This window comes from Lagopus muta, chromosome 5 (assembly GCF_023343835.1).
Source record: "Lagopus muta isolate bLagMut1 chromosome 5, bLagMut1 primary, whole genome shotgun sequence".
Classification (NCBI taxonomy): domain Eukaryota; kingdom Metazoa; phylum Chordata; class Aves; order Galliformes; family Phasianidae; genus Lagopus; species Lagopus muta.
Genome location: NC_064437.1, coordinates 2762701 through 2789140, shown reverse-complemented (window position 1 = coordinate 2789140; position 26440 = coordinate 2762701). Strand labels below are relative to the sequence as shown.

The window sequence follows — 26440 nt, the reverse complement described above, 5'->3', positions numbered from 1 at the left end:
ACTCCCCAGTGTGGGCTGCAGGATGGGCACAGCTCTCGGCATCACCGCCGTTGGCTTTGGTGTGATCTGCCATCACCGCCCATTCATTCGGGCACAGCGCAGGGTCGGCTCCTGCAGGTAGGAAGGGGTCCCCGATGGCACACCCAGGGCTGCTCTCTGGAAAGCACTCTGCACGTTTCCAAGAAAATGCCCTGTGTTCCCCAAGTCCCACTGCCAAGAAGTAGTTTAACGCTGGGAAGTGGCATAACGCTTGGTGCAGGATTTGTTTGCACCAACTCCTCACCGTCTGTGTCACGCTCTACAAAAAGAACAGCACTGTCGACACTGTTGACACTGGTCCTGTCCGCAGGCCAGACGTCCCTGGGAACGTTTCATTCTCTCCAAACAAAGCAGCGCTCCTCTCTGAGCCGCCAGCCCCGCAGCCAGGCTGAGCCTCGCTCCGCTGCAGCCGAATCCGACGTGGTGTGCCGATGTGCAGGGCTTCCCCACAGCGGGGTCGGCGTCACCGCCCTGTGCACACCGGTAGCCTGGGAGCAGCCAGAGCAGAGCAGCAGGCAGAACAGGGCAGCCAGTGCTAGGACACCAGCCCCTTTTTTTTCCTTTACCCGTAATCGTACTTGCTTTGGGAGCAGAGAGTGGAATGTCTTTGACGTTGTTTTGATTGTTTCTTTTGATTGTTTCCCCGTGGTTGCGGTGACGCCAGGTCTCTGTCCGCTGTCCTGGGCTCACATGTCCCTGCTCATGCTGCCGCCTCCAGCACAGGGAGAGTTAAGAGTTCCAGCAACCAACTTTTCTTCAACCAAAAAAAAGACCCCAAATAAAACCCGTTGCGCTATTCAAGGCTAAGCTCCCTTAAATATCAAACTAGATTCCTTGGTGATTTTTTTTTTATTTTTTTTTTTAAATCAGAATCCTAATAGTGGTCCCTCACTATAATATTTCCAACTCCATCTGAAATCATTTAAATCCTCCCCTTAATAACATGCACTTTATTGTAATATACAGATTCTTTGGCTTCCTACCAGCCTTCGCTTAAGGCACCAATGAAGCTCATTGCCGCAGGGGGCCATGGAATCGAGAGGGACTCGCATCTACTGTATATTTTGTTTTGTGTGTTTTCCAATGGCTCTAATTATTGCAGGTGGTAGAATTTAACTGGCAGTGTTGTTGCTAAAGAAAATAGGCATAAAGTGCGTACTGTTTTGCAGAGTGGCTATCAAATATATAGAAAGGAGAAAATCAAATGAATTGTTAAACCGCTCTATAGTAAGTGATTTTATTGATTTAATGCAAATGCTTATGAAAACGATCTTCCATTTATATCAATTATGTATGGGCAAAAATTAATTTATTCCTCCGGTCACCTGTTTGGCGCACTGACTCAGCAGGTCCAGCGTCCCCCTCCCACAGACCCGCGCCCGCAGAACACCAAACATTCACAAAATGGGGATTTTAAAGTTTCTGTGTGCAAAACAACAAAAAGGCCCCGACGGGAGTTCCTGCCAACTGCTGAAAAACAGTGAGCGGGCTGGGGAGGGTGCACTAGGCTGGTCCCAGGCAAGCCTGGAAAATACAGCGGCTCCGATTTTGCCAATCCTTTCACCATGTGGCGGCACATTTATATGTACCGGATCATCTGCGGCATCTGAATAAAATCAGGGAGACAAAATTCTGCATATAAACATTTTGGCTAAGTGCCTTCACTCAGGCTTCTTATCTGGGGTTTCCACAGGATGCCACCTTGCATAACAATGCGGAGCGCCTCGTGCCCAGGATGCGGGCTCGGTAGCCTTAACCATGGTCGCTGTTGCTAGATCCATTGGTTTTAATGCCACCTCGGCCTGCTTTGCTTTGCCCCGTCCCTCCCCAGGAAGGTTATTGCTGAAAGCTTTTGTTGTCTTTTTTAGAAATTAATATTTAATTTCAGCAGAAGGAACAGGTCTCAGGAAAACAGGAGTTACCAAAATGTCTCCCAGTAAGCCGAGTTACGAAAGAAAGTTAAAATTCAGCATCCAAACAAATGTCCTGTGGACAGTGAAGCCTCTCTCTTGTCCCCAGTGTTGGGTTGGGAAGCAGCCCCCGGTGCACACAAAAGTACTTTGTTTCCCCAACGCGGGCGGTTGGGTTAGGGTTAGGGCTAGGGCCCCGTGTGTGCCCTGTAAAATGAAATGCACTGAATGTTGACTTTGAATGCCACGTAAATATTTTCCATTTCTAATACTTTACCTTTGTCTCTACCTTTGTGGCATGAGAGGCGGGAAGCTTCCTGGCACAATGCAGTGTCCAGAGCACAGCAGCAGCGTGCCCATCGCCTCCCCCTGCCACCCTCTTGAGCTTTGATAGCCATAACCTCGAAGGTGAATATTTGAAACAAAATTGCGGAAGTAAGAATAAATTATTTTGTTGAGATCCGTTGTAGAAATTATTGGAAATGATGAATATAAAAGAGAAGAACCAGACTCTGGGCACGTTGGGGGACATAGCAGTTTTTAGTGAATTTCATTGATTTTAAATTGAAACACCGGAATTGAAACTTAAATTGCTTGATATTCTGAATGTTTATATTCTGAAATTTATCAAAATTTGTTTTGTGAGCTTTTTTTTTTTTTTAACATGTAGATCTTAATTAATACAAGATTGTCCTCTAAGCTTCTGAATGATACCTAATGCGTACAGTCAGCAGGTAAAAAAAAAAAAAAAAAAAAAAAAAATTGAATATTTAAAATAGGCATTTTCTTTATAGTGCTCTGCAGTAATTAAAATCTTCATTTGCTTAAAAGCAAGGAACCTTTTTAAAGCAATAAATTAGCATCGCTTGACCCAAGGTCACTAGTAGTACTGCTTCTTCCAGCACTATTAATACCTCAAAGAAAAAGAAGGGGTGGTGTTATCACTCTGTTGCAATAGAAGTAAGATTTTCAATTTAATCACAGTGAAGTGTCATGACCTTTTGATCTTGCATTGACTTCTCACTGAAACGCGGTCAGATTTCAGACAGCTAATTCGAAGCTCTGCGGAGTCAAGGTGAAGGCAGAAAATGGGTTTGCCACGAGTGGAGGCGGTTTTGAGGCAGTAGCGAGTGGTTTCGGGTCCTGAGTTTTGGTTCACTGCAAAAAGTTTTTTGGACGGGCTCAAGAAATTGCAAAACAATTTCTGGAGGAAAAAGAAAACCTGTATCAGCTAATTGCAAAACCAGTAATTTGAATTTGGTTGGTTGTTGTTTTTTAATATTTTTTCCCCACAGGTAAAGGGTCTATTTTTTCCAACTCTGAGCGTTAGAAATAATTCAGAAGGAAAACATTTTTTGACTGAAGCTTCTACTCAGAATAATTCTCAAAGCAAAGAGGAGTCCTCATAACACAGAGTTCACAACGTGCAAAAACAGCAAGCCAGTCATATTTACACACATGCTCTTGTAGGACATTTTATTATTTTAGGCAAATCTGCTGTGGCTGTTGGAGGCCGTCGGCCGGGAGCTGTTGCTCCATTCCCTGCTCAGGTCCCGCAGCGGTTCGCCCAGCGCCCGACCTCCGTTAGAGCAGCGCCGGCGCTCTGGGAGCAGTGGAACCACTGTGAAAGCATTTAACGAAACTCGGCTCTTCTGTCAGTTTTGCAGATTTTGTTTCAGAAACGGGTAGACAACAATCTCCACCACTCTGTAGTGTTGCTTGGTTACCTTTATATGCGAGCTCCAAAATCTGTTTTGAGACTTTACTATGTGTTGGATTAAGGCTCTGGTTTGTATACAACATAGAGGCTGCTTTATAAAACACATGTAGGAGAGTAGTTTAAATCTGCCTTTTCTAAAAAGAAGGATTCTCGCAGCTTAATTTATGCACACACACACCGAGCACTCTGCAGAGTGCCATAAACAAGATTCCCTTTTTTTTTTCACCTAGGCACGGGACTATTGCATTATCATGTCCTGGTGCAACATTCCTGTCCTCAGTTTGTACTCTCAGCCTTTTGAGGAAGTCTGGCGCCTCTGATCTATTTTCCACAGCAGACCCTGTAATTTTTGGCTGTATTTTATGTTTTTCAGATTCAAGTCAATCTGAAAGTCCCAGCCAGCCAAGTGAAGCTGATATTAAGGACCAGCCAGAAAATGGTAAGTTCTTACCTGCTGCTCCTGCTTTGGGATATTAAAACAGCCCATATTTATAAAGATTTTTTCCTATGTCTAATATAAAAGCACTATTCAGAATAACTGACATGGGATAGCTGCAGATAGATTGTGTACTCTCCTCATAGCTCAGATGCTACTGTTTCACTAATCTAAAGTAGCATTTGTTTCTCCAGACCTGGAGAGAGAGGCTGGTTTTTTATTTTTTTTTTATTTTTTTCCTTTAGAAATCATTTAAATTAGGGAGATGCCATTAAAGAGCCTGCTGTATGCAACCCTCACCCTTATTCCTCCATAGCAAAGGCTTCCAGTCCCTGGGCCATGAGTCACAATTCCACCCCCCCCTCCCCCCCCAGGGGCGTGTGCTTCATTGCTTTCATTTTTATTTGTGTGCTCTTAGCTTGGTTCCGTTTGTTGACGCTCTCACACAAAGTACCTAACTTTCTGTATGTGGCCGGCCATCACTGCAGAGCGTGGGATCTCAGGCAGTCCCACACAACAAAATGGTTGCTTTGAAATACGTTTCTGCAGACCCATTCTCTGCAGCAAAATCCCGCTGAACAAAACTGAGCAGCAGCCCCCCCTAACAGTACAGTTTCAGGGCACACCTGCAAACATCCCAGGCAGGTTCCTATTGCAGGAATGGCTTGGGTGCCAGCAGCATCGTCCGTGCTGCGTCAGCGTGCTTTAAGGGCTGTGGATACTGTGGGTGAGCAGCACAGGGAGGCTCCACTGTGGCTCGTTGCGCCGCTCTCTCGGTCCATTTGCAAAAGTGGGATTTCAGGTGGCAGCCGCTGGGGCTTATTTGGAAGTAGTGCCAGGAGCGTGAATTTTGGGAACACTGATTTGTCTGAACTGGGACAGATTTAAATTAGAAGCAATAGCTTGTGCTGAACCAATGGCATCTGTTGTAATACAGGCTGAAAAAAATAATTTGATAATAGCAAATTCGTGTATGTGAAAGTATAGGCTTCTTGTGCTTTTTGTGTTTAAGTGGGGTGGACCTCACTCAAGCAGGTTCCATTGGCCCATGGGCAATGGATATTTTCTCTAACACTTACATCTAGGACGTAGAAATGATGCCTCCCAAAGTGAGACTGAGATAAGCATCTATTATTAATAACTTTTCTTGACTTTGTAACCAGGCATATAACAAGATCTGAATGTAGAAGGGAAACCCATTGTACTGTAGCTCATACGCAGAACTGAAGAACTTGTGTGGATGGTTTGAGACTCTGAAACCTGCCACCATTCTGGGGACATTCAAATCCACTATTGTAGAAATCTATAATAACACAAATGTGAGTGCCCTTTCGGAGGGCAGCCAACTGCTTTTGCCTGCAGCCCTTGCAGGGCATCCCTAGAGCTGCATGTGTGGTGAGTGTGCTTTTTGAGGACTGTATTGGGCACCGGCCGAGCTGCACGATGAGGTGAGGCTGAAAGGCTGTGTTAGATCAGGACTGCATTTGGACCAGAGTTTCAATGGCAGATGAAGTTGAGGAAGAGGTTCAGGTCCATGAAAACTTAGGAGTGCATGTCATAGGATGTGGAGCACAGGGCACATCGAGCTGTTCTGATTTTGGCTTTGGGGGTTCCCATGTTTTCCTTGCATTGAAACACAAAAGGTTTCGTGTTTTGATGGGTTTCATACTGCTCTTCTCTAAGTATACCATCTTAAAACATTTTTGTTGTTGCTGAAAGACAGTGCCTAATTTCTCTTATCAATCCTGTTCACAGAAATTCTAATTTGTAGCCAAAGGATTGTGAGGTTAAGCGAAGAACTGACTAAACTGTGATTTTTGTTCTGCCAATTCTGGGATTTTTTTTGTGTGGAGTATGTTGCCTATGTTTATTAAATCATATTTTAATTTAGAATGCATTAGGCACCAAGCATGTTATTATTTCATGTTTAGATAATTTTCTTTCACAGCTATTAAACCACAGTTCTTCTTACCCTGCAGTTTCTCGGTCTTAAGGAAGCTCGTTACTCAACAGCCAGCCCAAAAAGCAGCGATGTCAGTGTTTAATAATGTAAAATCTGTAAAAGCCTAGTGAAATGAAATATCTCTGTTTTGGAGCCTGAGCCTTCCTTGTAAAACAAGCTTTTAGTGAATTCTTGGAACTTCGTTGGTGACCTGTGAGAGGGACTTTTCTTAATAAACACGAGAGAGATTTTTCTTTTTCTCATTTTTACTGAAGGGTATTTTTTTTTCCCCACTGCAGCAGAATCTTCCTGACTGCTGAGGCACCTTTTGCAGTGCCCGTGTGGGAGGTTTTCTTTACCAATGCAGCCAAGGCAGCCCGCTGGCCCTGGAGGGGCTGCTCCCCCTGTGCGGCCGCCGTGCTCACGCTCAGCACACGCAGCCCCCAGCCTGCAGCGCCCGGCTTGTAGATCAACACGGATCTGCAGCTCTTATCTACCGAACGTGAGGATGAAAGCAAAACTGCGGGCTTTAGAAAATGAAAAACTGCACGCACAGGAACGGACACAATAAATCATATTAACTGCGTTGTTCTGCACTTGCTGCAGACCCACTTCCACGAGGCCTGATCCAACTCCCTCCGGAGTCGCTGGGAGCCTCGTAATTGATTTTACTGAGAGTGGGAATGAGCCCACACAGGGAGGAGGAGTTGTTGTTTTTGGGTTTGGGTTGGTTTTTGGTTTTTTTTTTACAATCAAAGAAAAATGCTGTTGTGAATAATCTTATTCCCACTGATGCTAACAGCAGAATGACCAGATTGAGGGCAGGTTTGGAGTCATTTTGCACGTGTTTCTGTAAGGCACAAAGAAGCATATCGATTAAGCACTGCCTTTTACATGCATGCATTCCTTCATTTTAAAAAAATAAATCTTTAAAGGCCTTGTGAGGGTTATACAGCCTCTCTACTTGCCTGTTAATATCCTTTCTGTTCCACTCCATAAATTCTAGAGCTATTTATTATACACATATATTTTGCATACCTTGAGTAATGTAGGTTCAAAAGGGTCAGCTATACAGCCCTGAAAAAGAAGGCCTCCTACTACAGATTTTAATTTATCATTTTAATTTGTCTGTGTTATTTAGAAAAACCTGTATATCTAACCTTCATTCAAGTGAAGTTCATGAGGAGAAAAAAAAAAAGCTTTTATTTCTTGGAGCCACCCCTCTTTTCTAGTGGGTTTTACAGTTGCATTTTATGGAGCAGAGTCATCACAGAGAGTCATAGAATCATAGAATGGCTTGGGTTGAAAAGGACCACAGTGATCATCTGGTTTCAACCCCCTGCTATGTGCAGGTCGCCAACCACCAGACCAGGCAGCCCAGAGCCACATCCAGCCTGGCCTTGAATGCCTCCAGGAATGGGTTGGAGAGAGAAGATGGTGACAACTTCTGCTCTCAGTGGTGGCTTTAACTCCACCTCTAACCTGTTCTTTGGCCTTTGTGAAGCCAGAATAATTCTCAGGAGGCCGCTTACCTGATTGCTACTGCAAGAAGTTGTAGAAATGTTAAGAATTTCATTTTTTTGAAAGAGTAGCCAGTATGATGGTCATGCAAAGCAAGCACGCAGGCAGGACAGGGCTTAGCCATGGGTGCATGGCTCCATGCCTTGTCTTGGAACTGGGCAGAAAGCTGATCCCTTTGGCCCCTTAACATGGGAAAGAACTCAGGGAGAGGAAGAAAACCTGAATTTGCCCGTTTGTCATGTGGGCAAGGAAGTTTGCAGGAGGGATGTGGAAAGAAGCAGGGTGCTTCATTTGAAAGGCAGGAGCGGGGTCAGGTGCCCTGATACTTTGCTCAAATGATTTTATTTTATTTTTTGACCAGCTGGGTGGAACACCCGCGTGGAAAATTCCCCACTTTTGTAGTTGCCTAATGGTATGTAAAAGCTCCATTTCAGTTGGCACCGCAAAGTGATTTTGCAATTCTCCCAATCAAAAAAAAAAAAAAAAATTAAAAAAAAAAAAAATCGATTTTAAGAGCTCATTAAATGCACTGGTTTGGGGTCATCTTTTAGAGACAAACTATTTTTCAGTGAATCGAGGATGACAAAATGGGCAGTGTGCTGTAGTGAAGGGACTGCCTGCCTGGGGATCAGCAGCAACTGAATCTCAGGCTCAGCACTGGGCTCAGCACTGGGCTCTCTCTTAGGCTTTTATTCTTCCTTTCAGTCGTGGCAACGGCTATCGGATAGGTTTTCTTTTTTGTAAGCAGGATTATTTTAAACTTCTGTGAAGAACTTCTCAGTCTCTCTGTCTGCAACAGGGGATGTTTGTGAGCGTGGTACGACAAATCAGATCCTGCTCTGCTTCGGTAGGGGTTTGGAGCTGGGGAAGGGCACAGCCTGCACAGGGCCGTGTCACTGCTGTACCTGGTGGCAGTGCGGAGTGGTGGCACTGCAGAATTAATGCTGCGTGCAGCAGAGGAACGCTGCGTCATCCGCTGCAGACAAGTGATGTTTCTGGAGCATGTGTTACTGCGATTCGGTAACTCAGAGTCGGGAGCACACCACTTTAATTGTAGATTAGCAAGTTCTTTTTAAAGAAGTTGGTAAATTCTCCCGTTTCAAGTGAGCGAGACAGCATAGCATTCATTATTACAGCTGATTACGACCGTGTGCCAAATTCACGGCTCAAACAATTTCTGTAGAGGGAGAGGCATTTATCTGAAAAATAAAAATGTTTAATGCTCAGACCAAATGCTTTTTAGTTTTAATGTATTCTTGCTGCTTTGAGCTACAAGTACCTTAACGGCACTGCAGGAAATGAAAGGCACATTGTTCTTTGTAACATTAAAAAAAAAAAAAAAGAAAGAAAAACAAGAAAAACAATGATGTACCGTAACTCACAGAACTCGTTTTTCAACCCTGCAGTAATTACACCGGACTTGTAAATATCATCTGTGAATTCTTCACGTAAGTAGGGCTGGACTCAGGTATAAAACCTCACAAAAAGGGTTTAGGTACATGCTTACTTTCCCGTGCCTAAAAGAATTAAGGAAGAAATGCTGCTCCTCCAGCAGGAGGGGAAGGCAGAGGCAGCAGTGGGAATGTGCAAAGAGCAGTTTGCAAAGAGCAGTTTCCTTTCCTTCTGTAGGTGCAGCATGGGCAGGCCTGGCACAGCTTGAGCAGCAGGGGACTGTGTGAAGCTTGGAAAATGCAGCAGCTACTTGGGGAACTGCCTCTGCCCTAGCTGCTGGGCTGCAGAGCCCCTTCCTATGGGCTCTCTTCTGGTCCCCAAATCTGGTGTTTTTGCTTCACGCAGCAAGAGGGCTGCAGCCAGCAGCCACTGAGGCTGTGGGTTGGGAGCTCAAGGATGCAAAGCTGCCATTCAAACTCTCCTCTGAGGCTGCCCTGCGCAGAGAACACAGCTATGCTTTGTGGTTACCCCAACCGCTCGTCTACATTATAGCTTTAGTGGTAGCTCCAGTTCCTCCTACAGCCAAATCTGTCACTGTCTGAGTGACCAGCCACCTGGAGAGAGCAGGGCTGGGGGTTGTTCTCTGAGCACACGGTGCTGGGTCTGGTGCTGTCATCTGGAGTGGCTGGCATTCCTGAAACACCTCATCTGCAGCACCAAACTGAGCCACGCCGAGAAAGTTTTCTGCCAGTGGGAGCTGCACACAGGATAGTACAGTAACAGCAGCTTTTATTAGTGCTCTTCTTCATAGAATCATTTGCATCCGCGTGTTACAAATGCGGGAAGACTCTCCTCTCTTGTTTACAGAGCAACACTGGAGAGTTATCACAGCCTGAGGGACTAATCTAAAATTAACTTTGCTTCAGAAAAAGCTTAAAAAAAAAAGCCCTTAGCATTTTCAATATGGAATCTCATAGCTGGCGACGAACCGAAAGCTCCTGGTGATGTCAGCTTGTTTGCACCTTTGCAAAATGCCGGGACCAAATTCTGAGCGGATTTGCACCCTCAGAGATGGGTGGTGAGCTGGGAGCAGCACGTTGTCTGGGCCTGAGGCTGTGGCGGAGCAGCGGGGCCGTGCTGGGGTTGGTCTGTCCTGCCTGCTGTGGAGGCACAGCTTGACAGATAGGATAGAATAAAGGGGAATGGCTTTACATTGAAAGAGGGGAGATCTAGCTTAGATGTTAGGAAGAAATTCTTTATTCTGGGGGCAGTGAGACTGTGGCACTGCTGCCCAGAGGAGAGTGGGTGCCCCATCCCTGGAGGTGCTCAAGGCTGGGCTGGATGGGGCCTGGGGCAGCCCAAGCTGGTGGGAGCTCAGTGATCTTTAAGGTCCCTTCCAACCTGAGCCGTTCTGTGATTCCTCCAGCTCGAAAAAGGAAGGTCTGGTTAGGTCCCACCCTTATGTCCTCACCGTGTAGAGATGCTGCATGTGGGCAGCTCTGAATGCTGGCATTTCCCAAGGAAACAAGAGTGGACGTGCCTGGTTATAAAATTATCTTCCATGTAATTTAGTTTTGCATTTTTTTCTTCTATTTCATTACAGATAGACTCCAACAAGAGCTAGAAGTACAATTTAATAATAGACCAGCATTCAACTCTATTTTCCAGCTAGTTTCATGACTTTTGAGGACAAGCATCTGAATAACTAGAAAAAAAAGCACCGTTTTAATCTGTATCACCACATTTTCATTGAGAGTCACGCACAAAGTCAAATGGTTTTGTGATCCAGATTGTCAGGCAGTACTTCACCATTTCCAGGATTTAGCAGGTGCTCAGCTGGGCTCGGGATTCAGCCTGCTTATCAGGAGCTGGCACTCTCTTGAGGGGACTCTGTGATGGCAACAGCGAAGGGTGTTGGCTGTCAGTCGGCAAGATAGGCGGTAGTCAGCCGGGGTCAGCTCTGCAGCCTCACTGGGCCAAGGGGAGAGTTTCTCATCAGTGACCTGCAGTGTCTGAGACCGAAGGATTGACAGAGGGCTTCAGTTTTCACTGCTGCTAGCCATTAACCTTCACAAGCAAAGCATTCCCACAAAAAAAAAATCTTCCAAGGCGAGTATGACAGGAAATATTCAAAGCATGAAATGAATGCTTATAGCATGACAAAGCAGTGCTTGAAAGACATGAAACGTTCATTACGCTCAGAGTGGCAGAGTGCTGCAAAGGAAAGGAGGAATAAAAATGTAGCCAGGGTATATATTTTTATTTCAGCATATGTGTGTACAGGAAAAAGGCAGCGAACCTTTCCAGTGGATAAGGTGCATAAATACAGCCACAATTATTCTCAGTCGTTTCAAAATATATTTGTACTCTGTTGCTCCATTCCATTCCTCTCCGCGTATATTTATCCACAAGATAACAGCAAGGGCCATGCTGAGGGCAGCATGGATGTGGGCTGGCCAGGAGCTCCCCCTGGGAAGCTGCTGTGCCGTGGTGAGGAGTGTTCCCCTCCCCGGTGCTGTGGGGCCGAGGCTTTCTGTGCCCCAGTTGATCCCCTGCCTGCAGTGCCAGCTCTGCGCGGTGCCTCGGGGCTGGCTGCGGTCCTCCCAGTTTTCACTGCAACCCATTTTTTCATAGGTCTTCTGGAGAGGTTTGCTGCTTAATTAAGAGCTGTGAGTTGGGTTGGGACGGTAATTGCTACCGCCTGAGCGGACCACAGGCTGGATGGAGGATGCTTCTGAATACCACGCCTGCCCACCAAGAGGCTGGGCACTTAGGGAAAGGAGTTTATTTGTGGTGTGGGCCTCATATTAATTTTCTTTCCAGTGGAGAAGGAAGTTTATTTGTGGGAAGAGACAGAATATGCGATGCCAAGGCGTGACTGTCAAAACAAAACCCTGAACCTACCTATTTGTCTTTCGATGTAAGAATTTCCTAATGCCTGTAATGTAAGACAAAGGGAAAATTTTACTTGCAGGAAAATTGCCTTCCACAATAACCAAGAAAAAAAAAAAAAAAAACACAAAACGCCCACGCCAGAGCAGCATGATCCAAAATGTGAACTTTTTACGCCTCCCCAACCTTCTAGGTTAGGCTTCCAACAAGTGATCTTTTATTATCAACATGATATACCCTTGACATAATTTGGCGCAGTAAAGCTTCTTCTGCTGAACTCGTGATTTCATTTACTAGATCTGATGAAAGTTCTGTGAACCAGGGTAAAATGTGATAATTAGTAGTTTAATTCTTATAGGGTGTGCGTATTAATTGAAAAGGCTTGAACTATAAATACAGGGCCTGTGGATGAAAGCACACTCTGAAATCAGTCGCTTACCCGAAGCATTCATTACTTGACATCTATTTAGGTAGCATCTCTGTGCAGCAGTGCCACTCGGCTCTGGCAGTGAATGGGAGCTCTACACTCAGCATCCCAGCAGCAGAATCTGCTCTGACGGCCTGCGGCCGCCCCGCCTTAGCCAAAGCATTGCCCTCTGTGGTCAGACCACTGGATGTAAAAAAAACTTGTGCTTGGGGCTGTGCTGTGCAGGGGAACTAGCGCAGCGCTGGCTCTTTCCCTGGGAAAGCTGCGGAAGGGCTGAATGCAGCACTTTGAGGCTGACACCTTGTGGGGTTCAGCTCCGCACATCTCGGGTCCCTGCCAGCCTGGCCCTTAGGACACTCCTTATCTCTGCCTACTTCCACACTTCCCTCAGTTATAGCAGGGGCCATCGCACCTAAACCCAAGGCTGGTCCTGTGGCCGTGCCCAAGAGCACAGTGCAGGAGCAGTCATGCTTTCTCACTAAAGTCCCGTGCTCTTTTGTTCTGGCTGCCTGACCCCAGCAGGAGGTATTCTGTTGACTCGAGTCCTTCCCAAATACAGGCATTCACTATGAGAACGTATGTGGTTATTTCACCCTTTCCTCTGGTTTCTGTGTGTGTTGCAGTGCCTGGGTGAATCATACCTGTTTTTGCAGGTCTATCGCAATGTGATTTTCCTTTTAAAGGACTCCAACCCTCGTGCCCACATACAACTTGTACACTCGAAACACTTCATGCATACTGCAGATTCATGGCTATGTCAGGTGGTTTCCAAGTAGCCTTTGTTTCATTAACCATAAGTTGTCAATATGAGCTATGACGTCCCAGTGAGGAGCAGAAAGTGAAGCCGTAAGTGGGATCATTGTTACTGTCATAGACAGGCACTGCTGTGAGACCAAGCTCCCAGGAAAAGCCTCATCTCCTCTGTAGCTAATCAGACACTATCTCTTTAATTGCAGTTACTACTTTTTAGCTGTAATTGTTGCTAGATAGGAAGCAGAGAGAAAGTTTAGACGGAGAATGAAATCCCCTCTGAAGCCTGGCTGCGGTGTGAGCGGAATGGAAAAATACCAGATCTGTTCCTGGGAAAGCAAGGAGACTTTTATTTGCAGTGGTGCACACGTACTTCCCAGGAGCAGCGCAGTGCGCGGCAGAGGGAGGCGAGGTGAGGAGCCCCACTCGGAGGCACGCTCGGAGCCGCGCTCCGGTTGCTGCCGTTATCTCGCGCACAGCGAGCACTGCGAGTTGTTTACAGCACTTTGCATTGCTCAGCTCGGCTCCCTTTTCCCCTCTGTCAGTGCCACAGCTTCAGTTGGACAACTTTATTCTGACTTGGGCTAGTTTTGGTTGCGGAGTGGTAGAAAGGTGCTGGTTGATTAGAGGTGCTGCTTGCTACGTGCATTTCGCGTTGTCTGTTTCATTTCTTTGTTAACCACTGTTGCAACTGAAGAAAATGCTGAAGTGTGTAAACTATACCATCCCTCTGCCTTCTCCTCTTCTCCCCCTCCTGCTGAAACCAAATGATTTATAAAATGCCTTCACATTCTTGAGCAAGTTCACACTATCACCTCCAGGCACTGTGCTGAGGAGTGGATGGGAAGCACAGATCTGATCGCTGGTGTTTTTCTCTGAAAGGGAAAAAAAAAAAAAAACAAAACCCACAAAGCCCAACACGCTGATTAAATTTAAAGGAGAAAAGTTTCCTGCTGTGCCCCGGAGTAAATCTGTAGTTCAGTGAAGCACTTTTAGTAAACAAGAGATGTACGTGGTGATAGTGTTTTTTGTTTTGCATGCTGCCATTGTTTTCCATTTTCATAAGACTCAATTAATGTAATCATTTTAGAGTGTCTCTCATCATTACCTCCCGTCCTCCCTCACTCATACTTGAAGCAAAAGGATCCTCTGCAAGGCACGCCATCCCACACAGCCAGCACCTCGCTCTGAAGGCACAAGGAGAAGGCAGGGCTGCCAGAGGGAATCCAAATGTTCTTCCTCTGTGCTCTGGGCTTTGCAGAGCAGGAGGCTGGGCCCCAACCCCTGCCTGTGGGTCCCACCAGGCACCCAGCCAGCACTGCCCCTTTCCCCAAGATGCTGCAGCGCTGAAGTGACCCAGGCCGTGCAATGCCTGGCTGGGTGAGCTGGGTAGCTCCTTGCCGGTGCTCAACCAGGCACAAGGATGTTGACACCATCTTTCTGTAGGCCAAACCCTTTGCTGGCATTTCTTAAGATCTTAGCAGAGGAATGCTTCTTATGTACCTTGCAGCACTCTCACAAAGAACTCAGGCTCTGTCCCTGTTAGTTTTTTCCTTCTGTAACAGAAGGCTCTTTGACAGCTGCATGCCCATCTGAGAGCCTGCTGGAGTGGGGGGGGTGTCCCCACCTGACCAGCTTTGCAGTGCGGACCACCTGCAATTTTCCCACATGTTCTACCTCAAAGTCCTTAAAAAAAAAAAGGGGAATTTGCTTTTAGGAAATTTCCAATAGCAGAATGCAGAGAGCTAGCCCTGTCCCCCGCGCTGTGCAGAGGGGAGCCAATTTCACTGTACAGCAGACCATGGAGTAGTTTGAGCTGCAGGAGGAAGGGAAGAGGGAAGAAGCTGCAGAGAACGGGCAGCAGCGTGATGGACTGCAGCGGCTGGGGGTTGGAGGCAAGAGGGGAACCCCACAGATTTACAGACTTACAGCAGTGGTGTGGTAGCAGTCCACAACTCAATTTAAAACAATTCCAGAGCACAAAATAAAAAGGTCTGGAAAAGAAATGACAACCTGAGCAAAGGGCTGAGGAATGAGGCAGCCCCGTATCAGTGAATCTAGATTTGTGCCTGTCACAGCCATGAATGATGCATTTGCAGTAGGACTGGGAGCCTCCACTGTTAGAAGGAGACAGAAGTAAAGATCATCCTGTGTACAATATAAATGTAAGTTGTTATTACTGCTATTGCTATGTCAGCCGTAAACTGTTCCCACGAGAACAGAGATGCAACATCATTGAAAAAGAATGTCTTACTGTGAAATGGGCAGCAGAAACACTGTGGCATTATCTGCTGGGTAATGAATTTACCTTGGTGACAGATCATTATTCCCTCCTGCAAATGAACCAGATGAAGGACAGGAACACAAGGATAACTCAGCAATACTTGTAGTTCACAGTTTTCTGAATTATAAACCAAACAGCAGCGAGATATAAATGTAAGGATACGAAAGCATGGCATGTCAGGAGACATTGCCTATGACAAGATACAAGGAGGAAGGCAATTTTTTTTAGGCCTGTGCTAACATAGTATATGAACTTCTGAGGCTTGGATTTCACCCCCACATCACAGAGGCATTAAAATGAGGCAGCAGCTGTGAACTAAAATCCAGGCTCTCCCTCTATAATCAGCAGAGATGCTCGGTCTTCTGGGAGTTCCTCTCTTTCTGTGTTGAACCTCGGGGCAGTTTAAACAGAGATGTTTCAGGTTCATCCTGTAATTTCTCTGGACCTGAGACTGCTGCTAGAGGAAGCCCTCACCGCTCACCCACACATCCCAACAAGCTCGGAGCAGGCAGAAAAGGACTGAGGCTGCGAGAGAAAGCAGGGTCCAGCAGGGCACGTAGTGGTATTGGATGATTTCTTCAGGGTAGAAGGGTGGACAGTGTAAGTACCACCCACTTGAGCTTTCTTGTCTGTTTTTCCCTTCTGCAGAATGGGAGTTACTGAGATAAATTATCTTTTTAGAGAAGTGTTTATGTGCTCTGTGGAAGAATGCATCTAGGGATGGGCATACTGGCAGGATGAACTTCCTCCTCAACTCTTCCAGTGAAGCCTTGTTCTAAACGGCCCGTATGCAGCCATTACTCAAAAGTAAAAATGTTCTGTTCCGTTTCTTGTTTTCATTCTTTTATGCGTCTGGGGACTAAACTGCTGTGAAAAAGAGCTCATTCTCACAGGATGTCTCGCCTAATTCTGCAGACAAGAGAGGTTCAGCTATTCCAATTACGATGAGATAAGAATCTGAAATGTTGGGATCGCATCCATCCTGAATTGAACTTTGAGTCGTCCAGAATCCATCCATCATTATTTTTGCCTTTATTTCTGTATTTCAGTAATGCAAGCAAAGAAGGAATGGAAAAGAAATGGCTGTTTATGCGTTATAAACCATAAAGGATGGCTTTTCTTTTTACTTGAGTTGCTTTAGTTTAATGTAAAGGTCCTTCTGAGTGAAATTCCTTTTCCACCTCCATTCTTTCTTCCTGCTCAACTGCTGCTAACCAGCAAAGGTTCTGCCTTTCATGTACAGCCAGTCATGGTGTGGCATTTGCAAGCAGAGTGCTGTTAGGACACACCTGATGGCTGATCCAGGGAAGATGATCCAGGCTGGTAAGCATGATCCAAATCTGAAGTTGCAATCCCTGTGCTGTCCTCAGATTGTCCGAAATCCATACTGATAGGATGTCTGACACAGGGATTCCTCCCCACTGCCACGTTTGTGCATTCCTGCACATCACACCATGCCACGCGAGACTGATTGCTGAGGAGGAGTCAGAGGGTCTGAGAGGCAAGGTATCCCACCTCTGCCATGTCACCCCTGGAGGCACCTCCCATAGAACCAGCCTGACTGCCGTGCATAGGATCAGCACATGAAGCTAGTTATGGAGGGAGAAGGTCCTTCTCCAGCCCTTCTGTTTGCTGTGTCAGTCTCGAATCCCTCAAAATGCACTCACAGCGAATGAACTCAGGGGCCCTCTTTGGGCTACAGCCCGAGCAGTTTACACAGAGAGACAGAGAAAATAAATTTGGTCCATGTTCTGGCCTGACCTTGGCCTGAACCTGAGAAAGTGAATGCCCCTATCACACCAACATGTGTCTGTAGAAGTACAGTAAACAGAAATGGGGGTCACTGGCCCTCTCTTCGTACAGCTCCATGCCAGGAGTCTAGAGTTTTGGGCCATCCGCCCGAGTACTTGTTAATAAATGTCCATTCTCCATCTGCGAAGGAATGTAGACAGGGCATCCTGCCCTACAAAACACAAACTGAGAATAAAACAGAAAGAGAATCTCGTCTGTGCAGAGCACGCACATCCACCAGTCTCCAGTCACCAGACTGACCCTGCTGTTGTGGGCTGTGCCTGGGGGACATCATACCCACTAACGCAATGCTGCTTCTGTAAGCCTATTCACCTGCCCAAGCCTGAGTTGATCTCTCCCTGGCTGATGGGTCTGTGAGGCTTCCTCAGTACTGGAGAAGACAGAGGTCTGGTGTAGTTCAGAGCAGATCTAGATCGAGACAGGAGAGCCTGGATCCCCACTGGAGGGCTTGTGTTGCTTCTAGGTTTGTACAGGCTCCTCGGCTGCCTAGGAGTTGACTCTATTTGAGATAGACTATTTGGGACAGGATTTTGGGATCTCCTTTCTAAATCCTTCATTTTTTGCTCACAACTTTGGGAGCTATGTGTGTTGTCATGCTGTGGCTGCCAGAAATTCAGTTCTTCTTGGGCCACAAGGACAACAAGCGTGCAGCCTGGTGGAGGTCAGCCTTCCTGGGACCAAAAGTTATCTAAGCCAGGAGGTTGTAGTGCTGTGTGAGGAGTAAAAGAGCCTTCCGCAGAGAAAACTCCCAGCGGTACAAGGGAAAGAACAATAAGTAAATAGAGCAGTACCATTTGCATAGATTTTATTGTGGATGAAAGTTTGCTCACTGGTGTTGTCAGCAGATAAGGTGCAAGAAGCAGTTCTGAGGGAAAGGAAAGCCCATGCGGAAAGACAGAGCTGGCTGATCCCATGACTTACATCCATGCCCAGAGCCCTTATTTTTGATTTGCTTTCGTGCTATCTAATCTTCAGCAGATATTTCTTCAGCTTCTATTATTGCAGTGTCCAGCCACAGTCTTTTCTGAGAGTGTTGGTGTGAAGACAGAGGGGTGCCAGGAAGGGAGAAAGCGAGGAAACAGCTGATGCAGAGCCAGGTTTGTGTCCCATCACCTGGCACAGCATGGGAGAGCTGCTGCCCTCACCGGCCCCAGCCCCTCCACCTCCTCATGGAGAATTCTTCCACGTGCTGTCAGAATTAAAAAATTGCACCACCTTTTATAAGCCTCCCATTCTGTGTCCACAGGGGTTCAGGCTCCCTGGGCTCGGCTCTGAGCTGTGCAGGTCTGCGGAGCATGTGGAGGACACAGCTAGCTGCCACCTCCGAGGGAGGGCTTTATGGATCCCCAAATAATTACAGCATCACTGAGTTGAGTTGTATAATTTCTTGGCAATATACTAATTAAAACTAGGTGTTTATACAGAACGCTTGTTTAAACTTCAGACTTATTTAAAAGAATCTACATACTTACAATCACTATATATCATGGCTTTATTGAGGACCACATCTTTCATGCAGATTGAATTCTCAGGCGTTGTTATTAACATAAACGAGCCCACGGCTTTCTGCTCAGGACTGAATGCTTCCACTGCATCTGAATCACGCTGGTATTTCATTTCACCATCTAATATTATTTTTAAAATCCTACGTTTTTTTCCTCTCTGAACTCTGGCAATTAGGAATGGCTCTGTGTTTACTAGGAGCAGAGTCCAGCAGAGCTGAGTGTTTAATGTGATGAGCAGCGCTAGGAGCTAGCAGAAAAGTCAGATGCGTGTCGACACTTATCAAAGCTGTTCTGCTGCTCAGAATGACTGTTCGTGATACTTGTTTCTTGATAAACTTCCCCAGAACACGATGTTACTGGAAAAAAAAGATCCACTCTGAGAAACAGGCAGGTGACACAGTTGAGTCAGCAGCTTGCAACAGTGACACAGGCTTACGTTCATGAAAATCCCCACTGAACTCTTGTCTTGTGCATGAGTCTATCTCTGCTGTAAAAGCTGTTGGTGCAGAAGTGCCCCAGTTCTTGTGTTCTCTTGGTACTGCTTAGCAGAAATCTTCCCGCTACGCTTACAAAGAGGGAGATTCCTCGACTCAAAAGTTGTAATAGGCACAAAACTTTCCTCTTCCATGAGTGAGTTGCCATGTAGATGCTAGGGACTGCTGGTACTTGCTGGGGGAAGCGATAAACGTGGAAAAATAACAGGCCCTGTGGAAACCAGGCAACCCTACCTCCTGTCCGAGGGTTTAATCACTGAAGTCGCAGCATTTCCCCGTGCAGAAGCATCTCAGCATTCATACATAGGTGGAGAGCACCTCATGCTGTGCTTGAAATATCAACTGGATTTGAGAGAAGGCTTTGTGCTTTCCTACGGACCTTTCTTAGCCTCCTGCAGATGGTCCCATTGCTGAGAGGCGACGTGCCTTGTGAGACATGGAGTCCTCCATGCTGCTTGCCATACTGCCCTAATCCCACATTCCACCCATAAAGGACTTCGCTCCTTAAGCCTTCACCCTCTTTCTCCTAAATATTAAAATTATTTTCCTGAGTGTCATACCGTATTAAAGCAGAATGAAAATGGGTTTAACAATTGCTGGCATGGGGCTTCTGTACAGCATGTGTGTCACAAATCATGTCACTTTTCAGCAATAGGGCTGCTGCCAGCGGGAGGCTCAGAAATGCTCATGTTAATCAAAAATTTTAATTTCAAATCAAATTGACAGTTTACACATGGTGAGAAATGCTTCTCACCATGTGATATTTCAGTATGCTACACTGGGCAAAATGGGTGCACTTTCCTGTTAAGAATTTTGACTGCTGTATCTGCAAATTTATGGGTTTCAGCGTATTGGGTATGGTGAGTGGTTGATCTAAGGGAGCCCCTTGGAGAATAGGAGACAGAAGGGTTTTCATGCAGCCTGGCACTGGTGAGCCGCTGCTGGCACATGCTGCTGGAGAAATGACAGGTATTCAATAAACATCACTATGGTTAAGAGGGAGATTTAAGGGAGGGAAGGGCTGCGGTGCTATAAACAGGATTTGAAACAAATGCGCTTATTTCAGTCCGTGATTAGTCTGAATACCCAAGTATTCCACACCAGTTTTTAGATATCTTTACATTTATTGTCACCCTGACGTTTTACTCAGCGTCAACAGCAGTAGTTGCAGTATTAATGCTCTAGAACAAATTCTCATTTGAACTAGCACAAAAGCGAGCACGCATTGCACTGTTATGCCATACATGACACGGCACTCATCCTTTGGTGTGAAGAGCTGCGGGTTGTGCTTGGGGCATGTGCTCACAGCATTGTCTCCTACAAACCCTCACTTCTGTGAGCAGCTCCCTGCAAATCCACGGACAGAACCCGGCTGGGAAAACTGCAGCTGATGCTTGGGTGGGAGCAAGAGGAGTGAGGACAGGGAACAGAGCACATGCAGTCATTGGTCTTGGAATTGGGGCTGATGTGAAAACATCAAGAGAAATAACTCTGTGTTATTATTTCGAGGAGGCAAGCCTTTCTTTTTATTACTCTTTTTGTTATTGGATGCCATAAATATTCCATAATGATCATCCCAGTTAGATCTCATCTCTCTTACTTCGGAAGGCTTTTGAAGAGCACATTATTATAAAAGCTGCCAAATGGGTATGACCATTTGTAATGATTTTTCTTCTTTTCTTTAATATTTGCTTTTTGGATTGAAGACCTGAAACAGAAATATGCTAATTTAAGACATCTGTTGTTTTTCAAACTATAGGCCCCTATCGGTATTAATGCAGTTAGTTTATTTATCAGATTGAGTATATGGTGGAGATAGAGATTCTTAGTTTTTATCGTTACATCAAAAAATTGCATTTAACTGACTTCTCACCCAGATGAGTTTCGAAAAGCACCCTACGATGTTAGGAGTCATCAGAAATGAAAACCACACCACATCTCATCGATCTTGGAAAGATTTCCATTGTGCAAGGTCCTTAAACATGAACTTGAAGGGCTTTCAGTGTTTCAAGACCATTATCTTCCAGGGATAAGAGCTATCCTTGTGTCCTCTGCTTGGGCAAAGCCTGACATGATTGATTCCAATCTGTGATCGGTTCATTAAGAGTAATAAGTTGCCATTAATTCCAGTATCTCTGTACTTGGATATAAAATGAGCTGCTTCTCCTAAGAGCTGAGGCTGCTGTGGACCCGTGCAGGTGGTGCTGGTGACACAGCCAGGCTGGCACCACGTTTGCTCAGGTCCGCCTTTATTAATTTGCAGCCCAGATGACACATACTGAAATAATAATGAGGTGGTGCTATTATTAAGGATTCCAAAATGCCGTGAGCGTGAAAGGCTGTGCACAGTGAGACGCTGCACGTGGGTTCCCCTTCTCATCCGTGACACCCATCCTTACGTGCGGGTCGACCCGGTGCAGGCATTGCACAGCATGCAGACAGAGCAGGACTGAGCAGCAGCACCAGGCAGAGGAAGCCAGCAGCAGCTCCCAGTCTTCCTGTCTGCTACATACAGACCATTTATCTTTAAAAAAAAAAAAAGGCAAATAATTTAGCAGTGGTTTTGCATACTGTGAAGGGTTAACAAAACTTTCATTATTACACTCTATTAAGCCAGGACCAGGAAACAATTTCTAATCAACACTCTGATCTGGGCAGGGATTGTGCAGTCTTTTGTAGGAGGCCTCAGATCTGTGTTCTCTATTCTCACATGCTCACTTCCAGCTGTTGTCATTGAAATCCCACATAATCTCCCCGGGTCAAAGGGCAGTCATCCATGACTGCCGCTGTTAGGAGGTTATGCTGATTTCTGTTGTCAAATATTGGCCCTTTTCTCTTTCAATCACTCCCATTCTACTTTTTTTAACAAGAAAGATCCAGCCTAGAATTGTATTACATGACTTTAAAGTCTTAAAAGTGTTCCTCTATTGTACTGACACGACATGCCCTGGACGGTCTAATCCATTCTGCCATGGCCACAAAGAAAGTTCTGGTGCTTCCTAAATCCTCTGCCAGCACCAGGTAGGTGAGCTGGGGAGAACAGAGCCGGCGTGCCGAGAGGGCTGGTTATTTCCTGGGAAAATGTGTCATTTGTCCAAGGTCAGCTGTTGCTGTGGCGTTAAAATTAAATCAGAAATAACAAGCTGAAATACAAGTGGGAGTGTTTGATGGGGAAGAAAGAGGGGTTTCGGATCCACCATTAGTGTATTATGTCGTGCTTAACTCTTCTACGAAAAGTCCATGTATTAAAAATGTAGTATAATCTACCACTAAAGGTTTGTCCTGTACAAATTTGAGGAACGTATTTGCTACAAAGCCATTAAATGAGGCTCTTATGCCGGCTCTGGAGATCTATATATGGGAGAGATCTCTATCTGTTAGCAAATGCAGATTTGGTTACAGCTACCTTTCGTACCACGGGTGCCGCTTCCATCTGAGGCGGATGGGTGAGAGCTCAGACCGAGCCCTGCAGGCTTCAGTCCCTGCAGTGTTTCGAATACGGAACAAACAGCACGAATGCTTGGGCTGCTCACTGCTGGGGTGCCCCCAGCCCCTCCACTTGCCCTGCAGGGAGCAGGGAGATGGATGCATGCAAGAATGTGTGTGTGCACATGGGCATATCCCAAAGTGAGTGCATCCTGCTCCCTGGGTGTGCCCATGGACACCTCACCATGCCCAGGGCTGTGCTTCTTGAAGGAGTGCAGACCCTGTGGCTGCAGTGGCCTGGTCAGCCCATGCTTAATGAACTCTCCTCCCAATTAAACAGAGTATTAATGTTACGAAGGCCTTGATCGACGTATATGTATTCTGTCTTTTGCTGTCTGCTGCGGAATGCAGATTAGGACTGTCACTCACACACTCCTCCCCAGTGCTGCTGTGGAAGAACTGATCTTCTGGGACTCCTCGGGGTGATCCAGGTTCCCTCTGATAACGTCCTCTGTCTCAAGGCCTGCGTGTGCTGTGTGATACAGACATTAATTTTCTAATCAATACTATTGCTCCACATTGTTTGTGAAACATGGGATTATCTAGATAGAGGATAAAACCAAAAGGAATCGAGTTGCACTTTGAGCAGAGAGGGCTTTTCTGTTAATCAGGCATTTGGTTAAGATAATAGGCTTGAGTCTCTAATTGATTATTACTATTTTAAGGTTTTAAGATGGCTTCGTATCTTGAGATGCCAAACGTAAAAAGGCTTTAGAAATTGTTTTGCTGCTGGTTTGGGGAACTTGTCGTGTAATTTCGAACTACTGACAATGAATTGCTTTCCCAAAAAGCCGTTCTCCAAAGCTTCGTGCGTTGTTCTTTGGACTGTAGAGGAAGAGGAGTGACGGGATTTGGACTTTTTCATTTTCCAAGGCTTAGCCCTTCCCCATTATTCTTTAATTTCGGGTTTCTGGAAACCAGCTGTATCTCTCTTTAGAAAATACCTTGCATATTTATGGTGCGATCTGACTGTTTTGTAATGAAAATAATATTGTGGGATTACACAAAGAGACCTGCTGATTAAATAACAATAATACCTTGAGCACCTTGAAAACATCTTCTGATATTCAATTAAGAAACAATAACGCAGCGAACTTTAACCTGTAGACCATATTCAGACTTTCTACATAAAAGTAATTGCATCAGTCATGATTTTCTCAAGCTATAACACAAGCTCTTGATTGGTCGATCAACGTCTGAGACTCCTTTTTGCAGCATTAATTGGGAAGGCAGACAATACTCTCCCTGTAAACTAGATTTTAGGACGAAGGTTAGTTGCCTTTGTACACGTTTACTCATTGAAATAGGAATGTTTGCTTAATAATTCAAAACAAATAGCATTAGACAACAAGTCCTAATCCTGATGTCTCCTCTGCCAGAGTAAATTAGGAGAAAATTAGGTGAAACTTCATTTGATCAGTGTAGAAGGACTTGTTTAAAATTTCTTTGAGATCAGAATTAGGCTCCAGCAATTCAAGCCTTTTCTTCTGGCTCTTTTACTGGGATCTAAAAGAATATGTAAATCGCATTATGAATTTTCTTCCCAATTAAAGCAGTCATCAAGCTGTATAAAGATGGCTTTCATGTTTTACTTGCTACGACTGTGTTGTATGGTATTTGTACACTATATCAAATGTGTTCTTGGGTAGTGCCGTGTGCCTGTTAGCCGGTATCCCGATCTGCTTGACTCAGCTTGGTCTTGTGAGACTGGATTTTTTGCCCCAACTTTTTCTTGGGCAAAAGAAAAAACCCATCCTCAGGAGCCAAAGTGAGGTCTTGTGTGATGATGTAACTCCTGCGGGACAAGACTAGAGTTGAAAGCAAAGATTCAACGATATCCTAAAGTACCCGCGTGGCTTTGTCAGCCCATCTTTCTTTGTCAGCCCGGATAAGCTCGTGCTTTAGTCAAACACAGGAATAAAATGAAGCGCATGCTGCAGCTGCTTTGCTGAGTCAGGGCTGCCTCGGCTACCCAGGTGTCTTAATTTATACCCAGAATTTCAGTGAATGGGCTCTGGTAGTTTGTTATAACGTGAGTTAAAATTCTCTCAGCCTCATTTTGAACACCTGCTCTCCTACCAAAACGTGACTGCCACACAAAACTGTAGAGATAACCAGATCACATGCAGCAATTTCCACATCCTATCTTTGGGATATTTAGTAAAGTATCACCGTGCACACTTTCCAATAAAGTGCTGTATGAGAAGTAAATCTTGCAAGCTTTCAAGATGTTTAATCATCTTTTCAGTAAAGGAGCTCTTTAGTGCTCACATCTGCATATGTAATTGCTTGACTTTACCTATGTTTTTTTCACTCAGAGTGAAGTAGCACAAGCAAATTGATATGGATTTGCATTTTGACCTTTGTTAATAGGTGCAGAATGTTTTCTTTCCATATTTTGTCAATCCTGCTAGCGCCCAGCCGTTCTTCTTCAACTTGTCTAGCTTCTTTATCACGATTCTCTCGTTCTCTTCTTGCACTGTTATCTCTGCTCAGCAAAACCTGCAGTCTCAGGCCTGGATTTTGCAATCTGAGCCATACAGACAAATCTTTAAACTTTCATGGAGTTCCACCGAACTGCAAATTCAGAGAGCAACCATCCATCAGAATGAGTTCAAGACACAGCTCTTAACCAAGGGCATCGCTTCTGTGGGTACCAAGGCATTATAAATGATTGGCAAAACGAGTCCCTGATTTCCTAATGTTTATAAGTAAACAGCAAGTGGCAGAATTGTGAAATTCACCTTTCATTTGTGAAATGTTTATTTTCAGCACTGACGGATGAAAATCTAACCACTCTAGTTAGCTGCTGTTGTTTAATGATTGCTATTGCGTGAGCGCACATAAGAAATGTTCCTACAGAAATAAGCAGACATTTTTGGTATACTCAGCAAAATCAGATGTTATGAATAATAGGAGTTACCAGGTCCAAGCTAACTTAATCAATTTTTCTCATACACAGGGGGGCCCTGAGAGGTGGAGTGTATTGAAAGCCGTTCTGCTGCATTTTCACGTCTGGTTTTGCCTGGGCTTGCTAAATTCAGGTGGTGGGGGTAGCCATGCCACAGTTTTCACTGCACAATTACAAAGGGCTCTGGGCTTTCCCTTTAAAAATAAGCCAGTGGACTTATCGTAGCTGGGATTTATTTCTACCTATTTAAATCTCACCTTCACTCGTCGTGTGCTAGGAACCTGCCTGGGAGATGCAGCTGAAAGTGGACACCGGAGCAGGGCCAGTATGGTACATGGTGCAAAAAACAACACGTGACAGATGTTCGTAGTACTGCTGAATGCACTTCTGGAAGTTGCTCAGATACCGTCATGATGAGCACAGTGTGAGAAGTTACATAGCATAGACTGGCTTCCCTGCGAAGGGCTCTGCGGAGTAGTAAGCGTCCTGGCCCCCATCCAGCAAGGCACTTAAGCATATGCTTAATTTTAGGCACATGAGTGGTTTCAGTGAAGACCTAAGAGAATTATTTTTAATTCACAGATCATTTAATTCAATAGGCAGGTCTGCTGCAGCATATGAAAAGTAGGTCTTCATATTAAAAATACTCGGGAAATTGTCAATGAGCAAACATTGTGTAGGGCCAGCAACCGTCTCTAAAAAGCAGAATGATGTAGTCATCACCTTTATTGCAGCAAAATACAAAGCAGATGAGGCAAAGGCATTTACAATTATCCGAGAGCTCTTTCTACGTGGAAAATAAGGAAAAATAAAAACTTGTAGGAGCATTTTCTCATTTGAAGTAGGGAAAAAATTTATTCTCTTGCTGTAAATAAAAACCTTGTTTGCAGATTGAGGAATTTGTTTGTGTTGAATTTCG

General features: G+C 45.3%; 1 protein-coding gene across 15 annotated transcripts in view; it reads left to right on the top strand.

Moving 5' to 3' along the window:
* The window catches only part of NFIA (nuclear factor I A), a 231809-nt gene that overhangs the window by 121990 nt on the left and 83379 nt on the right, over positions 1 to 26440 (top strand). For 14 of the 15 annotated variants that reach the window (XM_048946073.1, XM_048946072.1, XM_048946069.1 and 11 more), the window contains exon 3: positions 4043 to 4108. The exons of the other annotated variant lie outside the window; for it this stretch is intronic. In XM_048946073.1, the coding sequence (XP_048802030.1) occupies positions 4043 to 4108 (66 nt within the window). The remainder of the gene's footprint in view (positions 1 to 4042; positions 4109 to 26440) is intronic. 15 annotated transcript variants of the gene reach the window in all.